Source organism: Mus musculus, chromosome 6, assembly GCF_000001635.26.
Source record: "Mus musculus strain C57BL/6J chromosome 6, GRCm38.p6 C57BL/6J".
Classification (NCBI taxonomy): domain Eukaryota; kingdom Metazoa; phylum Chordata; class Mammalia; order Rodentia; family Muridae; genus Mus; species Mus musculus.
Window position 1 is genome coordinate 134,523,490 of NC_000072.6, and position 23,085 is coordinate 134,546,574.

Below are 23,085 nucleotides of genomic sequence, written 5' to 3' on the forward strand. Positions count from 1 at the left end.
AAAAGCAAACACACAAATTAAGGAGCCAGCAGCTGCCTGAGGCGGTGAGAACAAGTTCCTCTGCCAGGTGATGGGAATGCTCTAAACCTGATGGCATTTGGTCAGTTGGTGGGAACTATGAAAGTCAGTGGGTGGGAGGCAGCCTTTTATAGAATTTGTTCTCCCCAAAGAGCAGACCAACAAGGCCATGAGGGATACCGCAATTATCCCATATAAGAAAGAGTAAGAGACCCACTCCTGCCGGGACAATGGAGGTTACAGTTTGTGAACTAAATTCAAGCCACAAAACTGAAAGTGACCTGGTCAAATCCTCCGAAGATTCTAAGAATCCTTTATAATGTCACTGAACATAGGCATCAAAAACATACTGTGAATACAGAGAAAAGAAGTTGCAATGCTATCTAAATAATCCCATCAACTAATACATAGTATGGAAGACCAAAGTTGATCTTTTGAGAAAAAAAAGTAACAGGGTGCTGATGAAAGAAAGAGCAACATCTCCCATGGTTTCTCTAAGTCTCTGGGTGGGGCAGCAATGCTGTAAAGACGGGAGGTGTCAGGAGGTCCCAGAATCAACACAGCTGTAAGACAAGGGGACCTGACCCCTAGTGTGGAGACAGCACTGGAAGACACTCTAACAGGGGGCTGTCATTTTCAGTTACAAGTTGTACAATTTACAGTTACAAATCCTTTAATTACGAAGCACTTCCCGGGAAAGACAGTGTGGTCCAATGTCCCCGAGAACGGAAGCTCTGCCACTTCCTTCAGTGACCTGAGGAAACGGCCAGGTCCTTAGCATCGTTCAGCTCTGGTCAGCTGAGCTCCCTCCTGCCTGAGTCTGCAGCTTCCTCGCATGCACGGCTCACCTTACCATGATGTGGTCACTTCCTCGACACACTATCTTTCTTGCAGTTTTCTGACACATTTAAGTTTTCTAAACTTTTCTCACTAAGAAAGGGTAGAAAGGTAAATGTTTTTCACCTCTTGAAGTAACCGAAGTATTCCTTTTTCTGAAGTTTCTGTCTCCCTACATGATGATTCTCCTAACATACTATTTTTAGGGGTTTGTGTGCACATCTGTGTGTAGCACTATATGTGTTACCCATGGTGGCCAGACCCTCTAATCCCCTGGACCTGGAGTTACAGGAAGTTGTGACCCACCTGACACGGGTGCTGGAAACCAAACTTGGATCATCAGCAAGAACATATGTGCTCTTAACCACTGAGACATCTCCCCAGCAACCCTCTACATGTCAAATCTATTGATTATACAATAGCTTCTATCAAAAACAAAAAAGTAACATTTAAAGAACGGGTTGGCAGAGAAAGTGAGTAGAGATTCACAATGAATTTGAGTTTGTGGCCAGATATCATTACAATTTGACATGCTAATTTTTAATCAAATGCCACACTTTCAGTAACGATTTTAATGTTATTCTCGATTCTAGAGCTCTTTTCCTTTATAGATTTCAGAAAGGCCGTTGAGTCCCACCACCTGGCTTGAGCCTCAGAGGAAAAAACATTCCAGGAAGAGGAGGCACACTAGGGAACAAATCTGTGTACACAGGAACTCCAGAGCATAGACTATTAGTACTACAGCCTAACACACAAGAGCTGAGATACGGACACAGAAGTGGTCAAATCACCAACAAAACTGTCTAGGAACTCAGATGCCTAAACTTGATATTTTTTAATGGGGGGGGGGAATAAATGTCCAAGTGGTTTAAACAGGGTCTCTCTTTCACTGCTGCATACAGTAGGCTAGTTGGTTGCTTCCGATTTACATGGCTTCTGAGAATCCAAACTACTGAGCCATCTCTCCAGCCCCCACTTGTCTTCTTAAGACTCTGGAAAAACATTAATGAATGTGGCTGATTTGTATTTTATACACATGACCACAGCAGCTAATTCCACTTAGAGACTGTCTTAGTCAGGGTTTCTATTCCTGCACAAACATCATGACCAAGAAGCAAGTTGGGGAGGAAAGGGTTTATTCAGCTTACACTTCCACATTGCTGTTCATCACCAAAGGAAGTCAGGACTGGAACTCAAGCAGGTCAGGGAGCAGGAGCCGATGCAGAGGCCATGGAGGGATGTTCTTTACTGGCTTGCCTCCTCTGGCTTGCTCAGCCTGCTCTCTTATAGAACCCAAGACTACCAGCCCAGAGATGGTCCCACCCACAAGGGGCCTTTCCCCCTTGATCACTAATTGAGAAAATGCCTTAGAGTTGGATCTCATGGAGGCATTTCCTCAACTGAAGCTCCTTTCTCTGTGATAACTCCAGCTGTGTCAAGTTGACACAAAACTAGCCAGTACAGAGACTAACCCACAGACAGATATTACTTAGGGATCCACTCTAATCTCCATACGGAAATGATGAGAGAAAAGGAAAGAGTGACAGCTGAACAACAGAAACACTCATTTATACAGAGTCCACCTTCCCAGAGCCACCTCTCACTGTTTCCTGCCTTAAATCCTCATGATAAGAGTAACAAATGTCTTCCTCTCGCTGGTGACTTCTTGCGGTGCTGCAGTCACAAAGACAGAAGCCCAACTCAGCCAAAAATGCTAGGCAGTATCACTGGTCTTGTTTCTGCCTGACCCCACACTAAACATAATGATCAAACATTTCTAAAAGACATCATACAGTTCCTTTTCTACATTCCAGCATATACCATCTTATCCTACCCTAACTTAAAATGCTAGCGAGCACATTAATAATCCAAGAGTCACAGCTGTAACAGTAACTTTCTACCATGCTAGTCACTCCACAACAAATAATCACAATTTAAAACAATACGTGAAGCAGCTATCGTAGGAACTAAATACAGACATCACAAGCTTACAGAAGAGAGAACCTCAACATACTGGCATTCCTGACTGGCTAGAGCTTCTTTGTGGGGAGGAGGGAGGCAATATCTTATGCATGCTGTCACAGCCCCTGTGTATTCATACGTGCAACTGCCTTCGCTATCTTCAGAGAACAGTCACCTTTAAGTCATCTACCACCGCTGGTGCTCACAATCTTTCCACCCAGCCTAATCTTAAATTCACATGAATAAAGGTAATGAATGCATCCTAATCTATGTGGTAGACCTGCTACTAGTCTAACTTTGCAAAGTTGTTTAGAATATCTAAGCTTTGATTCTGTAACCTGTGTAAGTAGTAGCCAGATATTGGCATGCTTTAATTTTTCCTTAATATCTTAATAAAGGGAAAGGACCAAGAAGACTGTTCTCAAGACCTGCCTTACTTACAAGTTTGTTTTTTAATTGTGTCATCTCCTTTGATATTCACTATCACATCTCAATCATCCTTCCCATCTCAGACACGGGAAAAGCCACAAGCAAGATTCAAGCTGCAGCAAAGATGTGCACAAACCCCAGGAGCGGTCCTTTTCTCTTACAGAATGTGGTTACAGATACTTGACACTGGACAGGGAGGAACCAGCCAGCAACTGCACTTCCCTGTAGTTAATCCTTCACTTTAGGAGGTAGAGCCACATCTTGAAAGAACAGAAACAGAACACCAGATATCTGCTTTCCAATCCTCCCCTGCAATCAGTGCGCACGGCTGAGTAGCCACTGCCAATCAGAGAGATGAACCCCAACTTTTGATTGTGATGGCAAACATCTGAATTTAGGCTGAGGCTCCGAGACCTGGAGTTGGAGGTGAGCCTGGGTCAAGCAGCACATTCCAGGCCAGCCTGCGCCAAACAGACTTAAGTTTAAAAACAGAAAGGAAAATGAAGTGTGAAAAGGAGGTGGCAGAGCAGGAGAGGAGGAGGCAGCAGAAAGCATCCCAGCATTTCACTCCAGTGAGGCTGGAGGTCACCTGCACTCATTAATCTCTCTCTAACCCAATTTCTAATGAGGACCTACGGGAGTTTTAGCGTTATGTGTCATCAGAGTGGCAACAGAGGTGAGCATACTGCTAACAGTACTGCCTGCGAAGAGCCAACCCCTGGGGGTGACCTGTAGCACTGTTCCTAAACAGAGAGCCCAAGACAAATTCTATTGTTTACGAAATTCTGTAAGTAACCTAACAGCTTTTTTTAACCTACAGTCTTTTAGTGACTAAACTTATAGAGATTCTTTTTTATTAACACTGTGAATGCTAACACACACTCTCACTCTTAAACCCAGAGCCATCCCAGCAGTCCCTTTTGAGTTTCCTCCTTCTAACAAAAGAACTTTCAAGTCACACAGCTCTTCCTACAATCAAGGCCACCGGCAGCACCGGCAGCCAACAGCAGTGTGACTTCCCGTGCTGTGCAGGTACCAAGAGAGTATCCTGATGAAAACTGACCGAGGGAGCAAAGGACAGATCAAAAGGCCAGCCTAACGTTAACATGACACTCTTACATCACCATTACCAGGGGAATGATGGAGCTGAGAGAAACCCATGAGCAGTTGGCATCACCCACACAATCACAGCCACACAGCTAGTGTGCAGCAGCAGCATTCTGGGAGGCTGCGGTACAGCTGAGATAGCCACTTAGCTCTTGGATATCTAAAAACTAAAAACTTTATGAGTAAGCTCACTTCAGCATGTTTTCCTCCCTGCCTCCTAACACACAAAATAACAACAGCTACAGCAAGTGCCTGCATGGGATCCATCCTTGGCAACTTACTAAGCACAGCAGTGACCTGGACTCTCCCACCAGACATTCTGATTTAATTGTGGCCTGAGCTGGAGCCAGGAATCAGTGTATTCTTTTTAAATTATTTTTGTTAGAGTATAAAGTACCACGTTTCATTATGGTATTTTCATATTCTGCTGATCCTCTTCCCCTGCTCCAATCCCACATTCACACCCACGTATACACGCACACACACACATTAAAAGCTAAGCGCTGCAGATGAAGCACAACACACTGTCCCTTATCTGAGTCTGTGTTACCTCACTTAATAACTTCCAGATACATCTACTTTTCTTCAAGTTTCATACTTTTATTTTTCTTTATGGCTGAATGAAATTCCATTAAGTCTCAACAGAGGCTAGAAAGATGACTCAGGGGCCAGGGCACTTGCCATGTAAGCCTAACCAGCCACATAAAAGCCAGATGCAGCAGGGCACACTTCCATAATCCCAGCACAGCCCTACAAGGAAATGAGAAGCAGAGACAGGAAAGTCACTAGAAGCTTGGGGGCAGGTATATGTAGCTGTGTACAACAAGAGACCCTGTCTCAACATGTAGAAGGTGAGGACCGACACAGGCACACATGTGCACACATGCGCGCACGCGCGCGCACACACACACACACAGAGTTAGATCCAGACAGGCAGACAAATATGGTGGTCCACACCTGTATTTACAAGCAAGACTCTAAAAAAGTTCCCACGGAATTCTACTATATCCAGACAAGGCTTTGACCCAGTGAAGCAGAATGTGATTTTTCTCAACACCTGTCCACCATGCTCTGGCCTTATAGTGGTGAGATTCAAGAGCTGAACTCATTAACCAGGTGTCTCAAACACTAGCCTCAGGTGGCCCAAAAGCCTAAGTCCAAATACTGTATCAAAGCACAAAATCCCTGCCCACACAGCACTTTTCCATTTATTAGGAATGTCCGAGAATGGAAATTTTAAAACTTCACAATAACCACTTAAAATTTGACTTAAAAAAAAATCTCAAATTTCTCCTGTAACCTTTTAAGATTTTTTAGTAGCTAATTCCTTATAGAGATTTTAGTTTGTAATTCATCCAATATAGCCTAGTTTGTCTTTGCTAATAAAGCTGGTGTGATAACTACTCTGTAAATTTTGTCTTTATAGTTTCAATCACCCGAAGCAGACACAACTTACTCTCTCTGACACTGTGCTGCTTTGAGATTGGTTAACAACTACCGTTGACTACACGGAAAGTATGGAGAAGATCATAAAATGAATGTTTTTTAAAATAATCATATGAAATTTGCCCATTCCTGAATAAGTTCAGTCAAGTAAGAGACTAATTTCTTGGACCTGGAGAAATGGCTTATCAGTTAAAAGCACTGGCTGTTCTTCAGAAGATCTGGGTTCAATTCCCGGAATTTAGATGCTGGCTCACCAAGCATCTGTAGCCCCAAGCCCAGGGCACCGAGCACCAGGAACCATGACCAGGCAGCAAATGTGCACATGTTGCACAAACATACAAACAGGCAAAATACCCAACACACAAAAAAAAATAATATTTTGTAAGAAACCAATTCTTACAATGCATCAACAACCTAAACAAAACTGCATTTCTTAAAAAGCAACTGAATCAGGCGTGCTGATGCCCTGCAATCCAGCACTCAGAAAGCCAAAGCTGAAGAAGGATAACAAGTCTGGGGCGGCTATGCAGAGATCCCGTTCTTTAAAAGGAAAGGAAGGCAGACAGAAACGCAGGTTTGAATATTTGGATATGTGTTTCATTTTGAACATTCATAGCAATCAGAAAATTATTACGTGCCATAGTAAAAGGCACTCAAGAGAGAAGTAGAATACACCAGTTAAAGGGGAATTACAGCACAGGGTTAAGAGTGCTAGCTGCCTGCTCTTACAGAGGACTCGGGTTCAACTCTCAGCGCCCACATAGCAGCTCAAAACTATCTGTAAGTCCAGTCACAGGGCTCTGACATCCAGGCAAAATACTCATACACATAAAAATAAATAAATAAAATGTATAAAGGGGAATTATGGGATAGGAAAGGATAAACTGTGGTGAGGAAGAGGAGGACTGGGTGAAGAGGGAAATGGGAAGGATAAATAACACTAAAGACTTTTAAGTCACATGAAACCTACTACTGTAGAATTTCCTAAAATTTATCTCTACATAAACATTAAAAGGGTCAAAATGGAGTTACCTTGTAACAGGGCAGCAATGCCACTACCATACCAGACACCATAAGGCTAACAAAGAAAAAAGCCTTGTCCCAGGAATGAGTTACTTCCTCTGAAGTTGTTGACCAGTGAGGTCCCTAAAGACCTCCAAACATTATAGGCTATTGCCAGATCCTAGTTACCTTCCAGACCTGGATGGTTAGACTCTATTGCTTTAGACACTCAAGTCAGAGAACATGAAAGAATTAATCTGCACTCACCTGGAAACTTCATCCCTACTGGCGAGCTCTCATAGTAGTGAATGAAGGTACTATGCATGCTACCAGAGGAGAAACATGAGCATCAGTCTCACCCAGGTATAACCCTGGGAACAATGATAACAGCCTGTTATGCCTAACAAGACAATGCATCTGGCAACTGTGGCACAAATGTTAGGGGAGACACCAACTACTTTCTAGTATGACCTATGGCTCATTCCACAAAATGAAAACCAAACCGGGCACCACTATCAGACCAAGAACCTATGGCTAGACAGATCATAGACTCTAAAAGAGAACCTACTGTTATTATTCTGTTAAATAGACATACTAATTAAAATAAACTCTAATGACCTACCATTATACCCCATCACTGTGAGACTGTGAGATTAGACTCCAGCCAATGGGGGAAAACAACACACACCTGAGTGGGAAAGAAATTCTGTTCCTCTGCAGAAGCTCTCACACCCGAGCCACCTCTCCGTCACTGTAGGGTTTATTAATACATAATACGCTTAGAAAGGAATCATTGTCCCAAACTGTACTTCTCCGCTCTTCCCCATCCTCTCCTCCCAGCTTCCCTGCAGAACAGACAGACACCCCTGTACAAACTGCAGTGCAGTGAGTGCTAATCTTTTTCCTACTGCATCACTAATTAAAATCTGCCCTTACAACTTTAGCATATGGCTTTATCTCTGACAGAAGATAATTGTATGTAATTGTTTATAATATTAAAACTAAAGGGTGAATTTTACTGTGTATTAATTATGTCTCCATTAAAATTTTAAAGATCCGTTTAAAAAAAAAACACTTTAAAACTATCAGCAATGATTTACCGTATTAATAAGTTAGGTCAAAAAAAGTCCCATGAGACATATGTCCCTCTAACATGCTGAAAAGTCCTAAACATTGCTTTCACAGTTCCTGTTTCCAGGAACAACTAAACGCATACACTTCCTCAGAGACAAGCAGTGACCAGCAATCTGCTGACCACACCATGTTTTTATGCAGCTTCATAATTAAGAATGATCTCTGCATTTTTTCTTAAGAATTGAAAAACAAACTCTAGAAACAAAAAAGAAAAACATGTAACAAGGACCGTATGTGGCCTGCCAAGAACTAAAGTATTTACTATTTGTGTCTTTATAGAAAAACGTCTGCTACCCTCTCTAAACCCTGCTCCAACAGGCTCAGGAAATCTCAAACTCCTTCCCAGCAAAGAATCATTAACAAGAGAACAAAACCAAAAGTGTTACCTTTCCTGATGATGCTCTATCAGAAACTGCAGTCAGTACATAAAATGAAGAAATTTTTATGCAACTCTAAAAAACACTAAAGAATATTCTCAGATGCTTATAAAGCAACTGGCAAATTGCTTGATCAATTCAGAAAAAACACCAATTAAATCTCCATATGTGGCTCTATGAATACAAAAATTAGATGACAGTCCAACATCAAAATAAACTATTTAAAATTATCCTTCCAGATAATCTCACATGCCCATATGGAAGAAAAGCAATGATAAAGACACTCTTTAAGTTTCTCAGAAGTGCCTATGTCACTCAAGCCTTCACTGTGCAGGGACTGTGTCTTGAATCTTCACATCACAAGCTTTCTTTATCAGCACCTCCAAGAAAAACGTGTGAGTGACCAGACTACAAGTCCTGACACACACCAAGTGCTTAATTAAACATCAGGTACATGTGCTATTTACACAGACATTCTATAATGCTTTTCTTCAGGAATAATGGATAGGGAAAAAACTTCACATTTATATTTAACAAAATTATAAATACCACAAAACATTAAAGCTGGTCTGTGATCAAGGGGTTTGCATCAGCACAAACTTCTCTCACACTGGAAGTATTCAGCAATATGGCTAATCATGCAGCATACCTGAGTCTAGGGTCTCCTGCCGCCCCCATCCCCCACCTCTAGTCCCTGAGGTCTGACAAATTCTGATTCATTTCTTAAATCAGTGGTTCTCAACCTTCCTAATGCTGTGATGACCCCAACCATAAAATTATTTATATTGCTACTTCTTAACTGTGATTTTGCTACTGTTATGAACTGTAATATAAGTATCTGATATGTAGAAAATCCGATATGCAACCCCTGTCAAAGAGTCATTTAACATTCCCCTGGAGATTATAGCCCATAGTTGAGAACCATCATCCTACATGAAATACTCATTATTGACAATAGTATCCATTTCTATTCAAGCTTAGTTCTGCATTAATTCCAGAGTAAAAGCTTTGAGATTAATGAAATAATGTTTTCCTATATTAAACTAAGTAGTTAAAAGGAATCACTACTCTTGCTTGCCAACTCCCACAAGGTGGTTCACAAACTCCAGTTCCAGGAAATCAGAAACCCTCTTCTGAATTATGCTGGCACCAGACACATGGTGCACGTTTATAGATGCAGGCATAACACTCATACTCATAAAAATAAATACTTTAAAAGGGAAATAAATATTTGTCTCTTTTTTTCTTTTTAGAAAAGGAAAATAGGCAGTGTGAGGAAGGAAGCGTAACCTGTTCATGCAGGCTTGGGTTTCCAGAATGGGAAGCATCACAAGGCTACAGCCCCTTAGGGGAACTCGGAAGAACACAAACAGTGAAGATCAAATGCCACCCTCACCCAGACAGCCACGGTGAGATGGTTGAGATAAGCCCCTGCCTCCACTCTTATCTGACTTTGAACTCAGAAGTGAAAGCTAATTGATGGGCACAGATGGAGGAGGAGGTTTGGTTGGGTTTTACTGCACTTAACCCCTCTCTCAGTGAGCTATGGATACCTAGAAGTACTAATAAATTGCTAAATTCAACTAGTGTAAGAATATAGTCTGTAAGGCTTTTTAATCAATGCCTTCAAAAGTAAGGTCAGGGAAGCGCTCAGTAGGTTGATAAATTATCTCCATTTCTTAGCTGGACGTAGTGGCGCACGCCTTTAATCCCAGCACTTGGGAGGCAGAGGCAGGAGGATTTCTGAGTTCGAGGCCAGTCTGGTCTACAAAGTGAGTTCCAGGACAGCCAGGGCTACACAGAGAAACCCTGTCTCGAAAAACCAAAAAAAAAAGAAAAAAAAAATCTCCATTTCTCAAAAGCCAGGCCACAGTCTCATTCGGGAGAACCCTCCTTTTCATCAGCAGTTACTCACTCTTGGATTACGGCACCTGCTTGCCTCCTAATTTATTTTAACCTCAATGCTTCTACTCTGACTTTGAATTAAGAGTGTAAACATATTTAATTGATACTAAAGAATTAAGGATATGTGGTTACAGTCCTACTTTGTAACAGTATGCACATCTGCTATCCATCAAAAATCATGAAAACTAATACCAGGTTGTTATAAGCTGTTGATTAATGTCCATATGACTATAATTTCATTGCTGTGTCTCGCCTATTTATTTGTAATGCTTTCTGAAAAATAATTTTAAATGGAATAATGGAAAGAGAGAGGCGTCATCTCTACTGAAAGGGAATGAGAGAAAACACATAGAGTCCGAAGACGTCAAAGACTGTCATACCAAAACAGTAAAAGTGCCTCAAACTGACAAATTAGATACAAGCTACTTTACACAAAATTCTTGCATTACAAACATATATTTTCTATGATTAGGTACGGATAAAATCATAACAATTTCCAAAATCTTCATAAATCCTTATTTTGGTATAAGCATTCAATCTGAATCTAGCTTTCCAAATGAAGATATTCAGAAGTTTTTGGTTGCAATAAAGCTAAACTGAATAAATGTTCACCCTTTCTTTATAAGATGTAATTACAGAAAAAGATAACGTATCAGAATTGAGCTATAAAACTCAAGTGAACCAAATCTCTATTAAGTGACAATCCACTTTATGATCCTTGTTACTGATTTGTAAGTCATTAAAACATACACATTAGTAATATAAAATATATTAAGTAATCTATTATAATGATAATGTAGGCACAGTCATCTTCACTTCTCAAAACTCAAACTGCATGCAATTCAAGTTTTGCATGTTTTACTGCTCGTAAGAATGTATCTACTCCAACTACCTTAACAAGCAACATCACAGGCAACTTGCAGAGGTATAGTGGTAAATAGTAATTTGGTAACAAGTTAACCAGAAAAACTACCACTTTTGACTTGATTTGTACAGATAGACAAAAGTAAAATATATAAACACCTCTTTCAGCATAAAGCTAGGGGAGATGAAGGGTGACAGAAAAAGGGCAAAACTTGCTAGACTGCGTGGACAACCCTAGAGGGTCCTGATCCCAGAATCTAAAAGGCTTCTATGGTGGTGGCAAGTGACGGAAGAAGACAAACCCTGGAACACAGTGAAGCCTGTGCCCGTCACAGGCACTCACTGTAGGACAACTGAAGAGAGCAACCTGCCTGCCCCAGCAGAGAAAGCAAGCGGCACTGCTGAACCCACCGAAAAGCAGGGAAGTGAAAAACTCACCAGACACTGTGTTGCCACAAAGTGCCCTCCCAAAGGTTGGGGGGTTGAACTTAGCATATACAATGCAGAAACTCGCAATTCCAAAATTAAAAAGAGCCAGGCATAGTCCTGCTTGGACCTAAGAGGCTGAGGCAGAAGAGTGACCACAGTTAGAGGCCAGCATGTGCTACGGTAAGAGACCCTGTCTTCCCAAGCAGGATCGTGAAGTTAAGACTACCCGGAACCACAAAGACCTGTCTCAAACAATGAACCAAACCGAATGTGTTATTCTTACCAACACAAAGTGTCCTTCTTCCTACTAAGAATGTGACCATAAAATCTAAGCTGCCGGTTAGGAATGCAGCTGGAGGTAGAGTGCTTACCCAGCATTCCAGAGGCCCCACTTTGAATTCGACAAATTGGCAGCAAAAAAAGCAAACAAAAACAAAGTCTTCAAAAGAAAGCTTTCATTAAAAAACAAAGCTCTTAAAAGATTATGCTATATAAAGTCATTTAGTATAAATGTTCCCTTTCAGTACTCCCTTAATAAAAGTAGACTTAAAATACGGAACAAAAAAAATTAGACAATTCACTGAGTAGGCAAAGGCAAACAGAATCTGAGCTGGAGGCCAGCCTGGCTATCACAGTGAGTTCTAGGACAGCCAGATCAACACAGCTGAGACAAAGAAACAAAGAAAGACAATTAAAATTCATTAACTTGAGGCAAAATTATGAACATCACTTTATATAAAGAAAAAGTGGTTGAGGGAGAGGACATTGTCAGGAAAAAAAGTTTCTATTTTAATATTAGAGAACACCTATATATACTCAACACACTGCCTCCCAGTGACCTAGATTCACATCCCAGAAGCCGATCAAGCACAACTTATTTCCTGACAAGACTAATAATTTTTCTAACACACTGCTCTTAATTTTTAGGTAATAACAGTTTTTATTTATCTGTATCTATCTATTAAAAAAGGCAGTGAAGAGGGAGCAAGGGTTTGTTTTACAGGCAAAAAAATTTTTTTAAATATTACATGTAGGGCCAGAGCAAGCAGGGCTGGAGCAAGAAAAAAAAGTGTCTGAAGACAGCTACAGAGTACTTATATATAATAAATAAATCTTAAAAAAAAGGTTACATGTATAAAAATATACTAAACCCATTATTATTACAATGCATATATGCTAATAAAACTGTTAGCCTACTTCCAAATAAATACTAATTCAACTAAAGAATAGAAAACAGAAACCATAAATACAAATCTCTTGGCCAAATTTTTCATTCTGCAATAAAAAAAATCAAAATTCCTTTTATATTTTAAAGTACTTTAAAATGTAAGGGGTGGGGGCTTATGTAGGTTTTAAAGGCAAAATAGCTCTGAATAAGGAAAACCCAGTGTAAGACAAGCAATGAGAACAGTAGAATCAATGCTTTAAAGTATGTCTGTTCTATAGGAACAATTCTAAACTTAGCATGAGAGAGAGCTCTCAAGCCCAGCCTGACCTGAGTGACTCCTGAGCTTAAGGGACACAAGGACATGACGGAGGATGGGGTGGCAAAAACCTGAGGAGAGGGGGATACAGAAGAGAACATGGGCGGGCGGGGAAGGTCTACAATAGACGTACAACACACACAGGTATGAAACTGCAAGAATGAATAAATCTTAAAATATATAAATACATAAATAATACATAAATAAATAAATAATCACTTCAGTTTAAAAGAGGGCAGAACCCACAGTTCTAAGTATAACATATCTAAGCTGCTGACTTAAACTTACACATGTGAAATAAAAAGCTCTGACATTCAGAATGCTTTTATAAAATGTCTACATTTGTAGTAAGACAGAGTCCACTCTGTTCCAGGCTGGCCCAGAGCTCATTCACATAACATGGCCTAGCCTCAAAATCACAGAACTACTCCTGCCTCAGACTCCCAAGTGTTAGGATATTAAAGAGAATACATTATATGAGCACTATTAATTTACAAAGTTCAGCTGGGTGGTGGTGGCCCACGCCTTTAATCACAGCACTTAGGAGGCAAAGGCAGGCGGATTTCTGGGTTCAAGGCCAGCCTGGTCTACAAAGTGAGTTCCAGGACAGCCAGGGCTACACAGAGAAACCCTGTCTCGGAAAAAAAAAAAAAAAAAGTTCACTATTCAAAGCATATTTATCAAACACCTGAATGTGGCAGGCACTAGTTCAGTCATCTTGATAAACCAGTGCAATACATATTTTTAAACATGACCTACGATAATTCCCCTATCAGCTATCTACATAAGGTAGAGCCCTAACCCTTGTTTTTTCTGAGACATAATCTTATAATATATCTCAGGTTTGGCCTTGAACTTGCTATGTAGCCCAGGCTTGCCTCCAATTCCTTACCCTCAGACCTCCATCTCCTGAGTACTTACATAAGCATTTTAAGTAAACTTTGAGTGTTACTATTATACTTAGCAATGAATACAAGAAATGTTATGCCATTCAGTTGGCTGAGACAGGAGGATCACAAGTTCACTGGCCACACACAGGATGAACTCAAGCTGAATCACTAACTTGGAGAAATATTTAGTGATTTGGAACCAAGCAAAAACATTTTCAGAATTACTACTGTCAGTGTCACCAAGGTATAGCAACGTGCAAATCAGAATGAGGGGCTTTGTTTTCTAATTACACAAGAATGTCCTCTATCCAATATAAAGGACAACATTGCTTCCTGGAACAATTTTCATAAGACACATATTTTCTTATTCGTTGGCCTGGCTTCTACACTACCAGACAGAAGTACTGAAAGCAAAGGGGGTGGGGGGACCAGACTAATAGAGGCCCGATTTAGAAAATTCTTCCTCCAGTCTAGGCTAAATGAACTGATAATACAAAGAGCTCCATACATCCAAAAGCACACGGATGTCTGCACCAGCTCCCAGTGCTCAACAATACAGTCATTCAACTGCCTCCTTTCACGGACTGATGTAAAGTGCTCAGCTGATGCTTCAGAACCTCAGAGCCGAGGATGCTGCGATCTGAAAGCGTCTACTTTACTCCTTAGCGCTATCTCTATACACTTTATCTGAAAAATAAACGTCATGTTTCCCCTAGAAAATAGATCTGGAAATCCTCTCTTCTGTGCGACAAGTGGTAAATTCTGCCTGTGATTGCTTTTGCACTAAAACCAGAATACGTGACACAAATCTAAGATCAGTAATACTGAAGGGGCAATAGAATATATATTTTTTATTCTATGAGTTTAAAATATAATTTTAAATAATTTCCCTATCATACCAATTATCAGATATATACTATTTAGACAAATTTTACTTGGTCTCAATTACATGTTAATCATATTTATTTATATTGTGTATGTATGTGTGTGCGGTGGACTACCACACAAGTATAACCCCACGCAGAAATGCGCAAGGTGATAAACCAACCAGAACTGTGCTATTCAAGCTGTAAAACCAGAATAAGCAAATCGAGCTCTAACTAGCCTTCTAATTCCTTTAATACTGCCATCTCCAAATACGTGCAACATAATAAACTTTCAGTGAAAAGTTGTTTCTCCCATTTTCTATCCTTAAAACTATACCCCCTTTCTTCTCAAATGAGGTTAAAAAGGAAATGGAGAGGTATGAACTATATTAACCATTAACCAGCTAATTTCAGTTATCACCCTTATAGTGGTAAGAATACGCTGATCAAGAAGAAAAAGGAGGGTGAGGATGGTGGAACATCAACTTCTAATCCTAGCTCTCAGGAAGATGAAGCAGGAGGATTACAAATGCCAGGTCAGTCTGAGCTACACAGTGAAACTCTGAGAAGTCCTGGCAGAAGGGAGAGGGGAAGAGGCTGGGGGAGGGGGTCTCCCCTAATGATCAGTGGAAAGCACCAAGTCCAATGTGATCTACAGTAGCAGTAGCCTCAAGCATATCAGCGCCCCTCCATCCTACAAACTCTATTAGCAAATACCAGCTCCACTTCTCAAAACGAAACCAAATTCTTATCAGAAGAGCTTACTGTACAGTCTCTAAGACTCACTTTTCTGATTCCTCACCCATTTTCAAGAGCCAGGGAGGAGGGCTGGAGAGGTGGCCCAATGATTAAGCGTACTAACTATTCTTTCAGAAGACCAAGGTTCAATTCCCAGCACCCATATGGCAGCTCACAACTATGTGTAACTCCTGTTCCGGGGGATCTGACACCCTCACACAGACATAAATGCAGGCAAAACACCAATGTACAACATATAAATAAATAAACAAATGTATTTTAGGGGCCAGGGAGATGGCTTAGAGAGTAATGGTATCACGTACAGGCACTTGCACCTAGCCTGCCCAGCAGTTTGATCCATGTGGTTGGGTGAACTGACCTTTTGAAAGCTGTCCTCTCACTTTTTTTTAAAGGACCATCTCACTTCAATAGATGCTGCTTTGCAATGGTTAACATTACATTTACAGAGCAAGAGGGGTCAAGGGGGTTGGGGGGGGGGAACATTACATTTAAAGTTTAGATTTTATGCTTGAGACTAAAGACCAAAAAAAAAAAAACCAAAACCAAAACAAAACAAACAAAACAAAAACCCAGACTCTAATATGTAAGCCCCTCGCTTATACAGGCTATGACCCTGGCAACCACCCACTTCCCTTTTTCCCAGTTGAAGACTATTCTTAAATTGACTGATCTTGTAAATTCTGCTGTTCTTGCAAGATAATAGATCATAAGACTAACTGCTGCTTCTACGGTTGTAATCAAACTTGCTTATTCTTTTCAAAAAGACCCAAAACTCTAACTTTGTGGGTTTGTCCTGGTAAGCCCTGGACTGATATGGCTAGACAGTACATTTTGGGACTGCTCTCGGTTGTAAACTGAGTTGAGTTCCATACCTAAATAAAAAGCCTCTTCTTATTAAAACTTACTCACGCTCATGATGAAGCTCTAAGCAACCCCAGACACATAACAAATTTTTCATTTTTTTACAACATAACATCACCTTTAATATATGCCAGCAATCAGAAGTGCTATCAAAACAAGCAAACCCATATAAACCTTTATCTGGTTTTCTGCAAGTTCTACTTTAGTACATAAAATTAATTTACTCCCTTCTACAAAGAGGTTTAAAGCATTCTAGTGTTTAAAACATCCTGATTTTGGAAAAAAAAAATCAAAGAAACTTATTAAAATATAGAAAGTATTCAGAAGATACCTGCGGATTCTAACAGAGTGCTAGCTAGGTCACTGCAAGCTCATGAGCACAGCCACCTCCATTAGCCATCACAGCTCACTGAGTGAAAACATAAGACAGCACAGCTGGGAGGTAAATGAGGAGCAGCGTAGGCTCCAAGAGCTCGCTCAGTGGTGCAGTACTTCCAGCTCTGAGCTCTTACAGCACTTACAACTCTTACAGCACTAGGATGCAGCACAACGGTAGTGCACTTGCCTCCCCGAGCCTCCCCGAGCAAGGCAAGGCCTTGGGTTGAGGAGTAGGCACAGACCCCATTACTGCAAGATCATGAAATGCATGTCTAGCTAAATAGAAATAAGTTATTTAATATTTATTCTTTCCATTCACCACAGATACATTAAGTGGTATGTCAGAGCTTAATATAAAAGATGCTACTGCAAAATGACTGGTCATATGATAGTCTAAAATCAAGAATATTTTTAAAACATCATCTTTAAGTGATGAGATACTGAGTCTTCCTTCTCTCTTTAAACAATGAAGAAAACCAAGAACTATAAACATGGCTGTTCTATAACTACTGTAAGAAACAAAACTATTTACACTGTTTTTATATTTTTTAATTGTATAAGCTTTATTATTTTTTAAAAATTGCAAATAAAAATTACATGCCGAAACTAACCAGGCCCAAAGTCTATACATCTCAATGAACTTCTATACAATTTAAGTATCAATTCTGAAGCCACAGAGCTTTACATTTGATTTTACACTTTCACTTACTAGATATATATCTATGTACTTATCCACAATCAAAAACAAAGACAAAAAAAAAAACAGAATAGCATCAAAGCTAGGAAAACAATTAGCTTTACAGTCTTTTTCATATCTCGTGTCCATTACCCACATTAAGTCCTTCCTAATCCTCCGGCATTTACCCTTTCTTCTCTTTTCTACTTATACTGAACCTACACCATCCATTTTTCCGGAAATATTTTAATTTTACTTTTCTTTAGAGCAGAACTGTATATGTACACGCGCACACGTGTGTGTGTGTGTGTGCGTGTACATACATACACATACATACATAACCCATCTGTTGATTTTTGGGTTGATTCCAATGCTTCACTATAGTGAATAAAGCAGTTACAGACACACACATACAAGTGTCTCTTAAGGTATGGTAAGTAGTTCTCCAGACAGACATCCAGGAATGAAATAGCTGGGTTACATGGTTGTTCTACTTTTAATTTTTTTGAGAAGTATCCAAACTGGTTTTATTAATTTGCACCCCCACCAACAGAGAATACATGGTGGATACACACTGTCTTTTAAGAACAAACTCAACTTTCCATAGACAAGTCTACTTGACAATGAAACCCCAAAAGTCCTTTACCTTTCTTTTGTCCCCTAGCAGTGAGGGGTATTTACCAATCAAGGAAGACTAGGAATAGAAACTGGAGTGCCTTTTGTACATTATACACTTACCCACTTGATGGATCTAAGGCAATAGCTCTGGGTTGATCCAACTCTTGCCAAAATAAAACTTTTCGTAAAGATCCATCTAAATTAGAAACTTCAATACGATTAGTTTCAGAATCTGTCCAGTACAATTTTTCTCCAAGCCAATCACATGCCAGCCCATCCGGGGACAATAATCCAGAAACAACAACATTCTGTACACTTTCAGTTTTGTTAAATTCTGTTCGTTTAATGGCTTCTTCGCTGACATCACTCCAGTATATCAAGCCATGACCAAACACAAAGTCCACCGCAGCTGCATCCTCCAAGCCTCCAACTACAATCGTTGCATTCTCTTTGCCATTTGTAGCATCAACCAATCTCAAGTCCCGTCTGTTTGCATAAAGCAACAAAGGGGCCGCTGAAACAAAAAGAAAAATATGTAAGGAAGAAGAAAATGTATCAGATCTTATAAAATGAATCTTATAAAGTCAAATCACCATTTGTGACTAAATACTATCAAAAATAAAATGGGAACTAAGAGGTGGAGAGCTGGCTCCCAGGCTGAGATCACTCACTGCTCCTGCAGAGGACCTGGATTGGGTTCCCAGCACCACATCCGATAGCTCACAGCCACCAGGGATCCCGCGCCTTCTGGTCTCTGTGCGCATTGTACACATGTGCTACACATAATCTCAAACAAACACACAACCACACACAAAAGTAGAACCCCGTACTTTTTTTAAAAATGAGAAAAATAGCAATAGTGAACTGGCTAAAATCTTTTCACACTTTCTAGCACTTTAAAAAAAGAAGTGAAATTAATTTTCTGTCTGTCTTTTCTTATTGAGAGTGTCAGATAAAATTTAAAAGCTTTATACATACTAAAAAGCTGAGTTACTGGAACACCCATACTCTGCAGCTGTCTGTCTGCAGTGTGGGGATGAAACTCGAGATCCTCCTGTACACCAGGCAAGCAATCCCAGCCATGAACTACATCCTCGGCCTCAACTGACTGCTTGTCAGAGTTTAGATGCACAATCTACCCATATGATCCAGCCACTGCACACTCAAGTATTTACTCAAGAGAACTAAATACACAGAAATAAATACACAAGAAAAATAAATAAAACAATACAAATACCTATGAGTAAATGTTCAGAGAAATTTGTTGGCAATAACATAAATCAGAATCAACCCAAATGTGGACAACAGCTAGTAAATAAGTAGAAATATACTAATAGAATAAGAAGCAATCAACTGCCAGGCACAGTAGTACATATTTGCAATCCCAGCACTTGGAATAAAGAGAAAGGAAAATCAGAGGTCCAAGTTTTCCTTGGCTACACAGGGATTTTATGATCAGCATGGGCTAAGGGAGACTGTCTCCAAAAACCAAAATCAACCACCATTTTTTAAATGTAATGAACCGTTTATACATGAAAAATGAAATAATCTCTAAATAACACATGGAAAAATATGCCAGACCAAAAAGAAAACATATTTAATGATGTTCATCTATGAATGATTATAGAGAATGTCAACTAATCTATTCAGACAAAATCTGACTTTCTTGAGGAAAGCAGGGGTGGGGAAAAAACAGGAACAAGAGTCAAGCTCCCCCACTGCTTTTCTGCAGAGCCAGGGACAGAGCCCAGAGCCCTCCAGCACTCAGCACTGAGCTGCAGCTCCCACAGCAGCATAAAAAACTGGTCTCAATTATAAAGACAGAGGCGACTCCTTTCCGCTCACTCTGTATAACTACTACAGACACTGCCAAGAGCATCAATTTCCCTGGCCTCACTCCAGCTATATACACATATCGAAACCTAATTTTACCCTTTGCATAAGTAACTTTATTGATAATATCAATACCTTACTAAACTTAAATAAGCAGCCTAGCAGAGCCTGATGTAACTTCCTGCTGTCCAATATTAGTGATCTCTGACTAAACCTAATACCAAATCTAGATAGAAACCTTACCTGAAAAAGTAATATTTAACTTTGATAGAGTTGAATTACTAGGACTACAATAGTATAAATTCTGTTTTGTTTTTTTAAAAAAATATCTTTACTAAATTTCTGACATTTACTTTCCCAATATCAAGCACCAATTAAGAACTGAGTGCCACTGTCCTATGGAGCTTCCTATGACAATGGGAAGTCATTACTGCACACTGAGTACCCATCAACCATGTGACCAAGAACACTTAAAATGCAGCTAATGGTGTGTGTGTGTGTGTGTGTGTGTGTGTGTGTGTGTGTGTGTGTGTGTGTGTTGCCTGCATGTCTGGGCACCATGTGCATGCTTGGTGCCCACAGAGGCCAGAGAGAGTGTCAGATCCCCTAGTGAAGTTACAGATGGCTGTGAGCCACCCTGTGACTTCTATAGTCAGAATCAGGGTTCCCTGCAAGAATATCAAATGCTCTCAACCCCTAAAAGTACCACTCCCTTAATTAAAAACATTCTAATTTGAAAAAATTAAGTGGCTCACAAAACTCAAAAAGAAGAGTAATGGTTAAGCCCATTTATAGGGCTATATTGACCAAATTGGATTATGAACATGTGCTCTACCCATCTGTTAGGTAACATGAATTTCTGATCCAACCACACTGAAACCCAAATTCTCAGTCAAAAACACGTGGGCATTCACTTCACTAGAAAAGGAAAAGTGGCTGAGTCATTTCTGCTTACTGTGTGTAGCCACTACAGACACGGTAACCACTACAGACACTGACCCCCTGAACTAACTGCAGACATCCACACATCACACTAATGAACCAGTCCAATTAGTGTCTTACTCAGCTTTTTATAGTATAAGCCAAACAGGAATATCTGAAAAAACAACAAACAAACAAACAAACCATTTCTGTTAGTGAAGAGTTAAATGCCAAAGGCTGCTACAGAAAACTAAGAAATAGTCCCAGGATATTTAAGTTTTACAATTCAAGAATAACAAAAATGTACTAGTTAACGGATACTTCACTTATGGCATTACCACCCACAAGAGACTTTACAAACCAAACTTGTTTATGGCATTAGGTAGCAGCCAAATGGCTTTCATAATTTTCAAGTCAAACATTAATATTTCCACTGAAGAGTTTTTGATCTACAAAAATCTAAAAAACTTTCCTGGTAATTTAAAGTTTATGGGCCTTCTGAGTGCCATCATTGTTGGAGGAGACCATGAGCAGATTAGTATCTTTAATTTATCAGCTCTAGTTATGACAGTGTTCAAGTGACTGTATACTATCAAAAGGTCTGTCTATGCAGCTACTCTCTCACACATGAACATGGCCTTCAACCTTGCCACCAGAATCTGCTGAGTAGTGTGTAACCTTGAGAAAATTACAATACCATATTTATCTACTAGACATACAGACGCTGCACACCTGCTCCCTGCCAGTAGCAAACATAATGCACACCATGTGCTTACTCCACAGTGTTGGCCTGACCTCCTAACAACCAGACCTCAGACAGAAATCACATCTCTTCAGCAGCTACTCGCAGGAGCTCAGGAATCCACTCTCATGGCCAGCTAGGTGGGTGTATCCTTCCTCCCTTGCTGTTCCTTGCGCATTCACTCAGTCAAAGAGAATAACTTTCCTGAATAAAGGAGGGCAGGTCTTTGGTCAATATTCAAATGGCTGAACTCCTCTGCTACAATCTCCTAACAAGTTCTCAAGGTCCATTTTATCCTGCATTCTCTGTTTCTTTTTCCCTTGAAGTTCGGTTCTCCCTGGGTTCTAGGACTTAAGCATGTATCACACCATCAACATCTTATACTTCTCAAAAAGTTCTCTGGGTCCAGGTGTGGTAGAACACACCATCAATCCCAGCCCTGGAACCGGTGGACCTCTAAAAGTTTAGGGAAGCCTAGTCTACATAAGCAAGCTCTAGGGCAGCCAGGGCTGTGCACCCCTCTTCCTGCCCTCAGCAGAGTATGGGGCAATGCCCCTCCTACTTTGTGGGGTCAAGCAACACCCTAGGTTCACTCTCTCTGTGACTGAGCTCCATCAGTTGCTCTGTATCTTCAAAGGCTCATGGCAGGCTCAGGTATCAAACACTCTACCCAACTGTTTACTATCAAGAAACTACTTCTCTTTCTCCTGACTACACATCACCAATTCATCTTTATTAACTTCTTTTGTCTGACCTCAGACACTCTATCCAACTGAACCTTTCTCAAAGGCTTCAAGAAAAAAAAATCCAACTAAAAACCTTTCCCTAGTCCTTATTCTTTACTTCTCTACAGTACTCACTATAGCTCTGCTGGCAGAATGGTCTCTTGTTTATTTCAAATCTTCTCTCACCTCTCATACACACCTCTGGCCCCCAAATGAGAGGGCCCACAATAACACCCCAGATTCTGTTATCATTATGAATCTCTACACAACTGATTTCTAAACCATCAACTTAACCTTGCGTTTTATTCCCCAGGCTTTTGGTGGGGGAGGATGGGAGGTGCTGCAATCTTCCTATCATTGACTTAAAATTCATTACTTTTCTCTCTAAAACCTTCTTCAAGGCTGCTGTAATTCTTTGGTGATGGCATAGGCCAGTGCATACAAGTGTAGGATGGCTGCACTAGCCTAGGCATGCACCTGTGGAAGCCAGGGTGGACATCAGATGACTTCCTGTGACAGGATCGCTCACTGAGCCCAGGATGGCTGGTCAGTGAGCCCCTCCTCCCCAGAATCACCCTGAACCCTGCCCCTAGTGCTGGGGTTACAGACGAGTCCCAACAGCACCCTTATATGGTTTTTATTTGGGTGCCAGGGATCCAAACTTAGGTACTTACACTTTTCATACAGACATCTCCACAGCCCAGGTCTCCTTAATCTTACTATGGGCATGCCTCCTCTTTTCCTAGTCTGCCAATTACTGTGTAATTAATGCTTCTTTATTATTTCTTTAAATGTGCTCCCAATTTCTAGAACATCTCTGTT

The 23,085-nt window shown here is 40.4% G+C and overlaps 1 protein-coding gene across 2 annotated transcripts in view; it reads right to left on the bottom strand.

Moving 5' to 3' along the window:
* Positions 1 to 23,085, bottom strand: part of Lrp6 (low density lipoprotein receptor-related protein 6) — a 120,438-nt gene that overhangs the window by 77,014 nt on the left and 20,339 nt on the right. The window contains exon 2 of one of the 2 annotated variants that reach the window (NM_008514.4): positions 18,163 to 18,556. The exons of the other annotated variant lie outside the window; for it this stretch is intronic. Within the exon in view, the coding sequence (NP_032540.2) occupies positions 18,163 to 18,556 (394 nt within the window). The remainder of the gene's footprint in view (positions 1 to 18,162; positions 18,557 to 23,085) is intronic. 2 annotated transcript variants of the gene reach the window in all.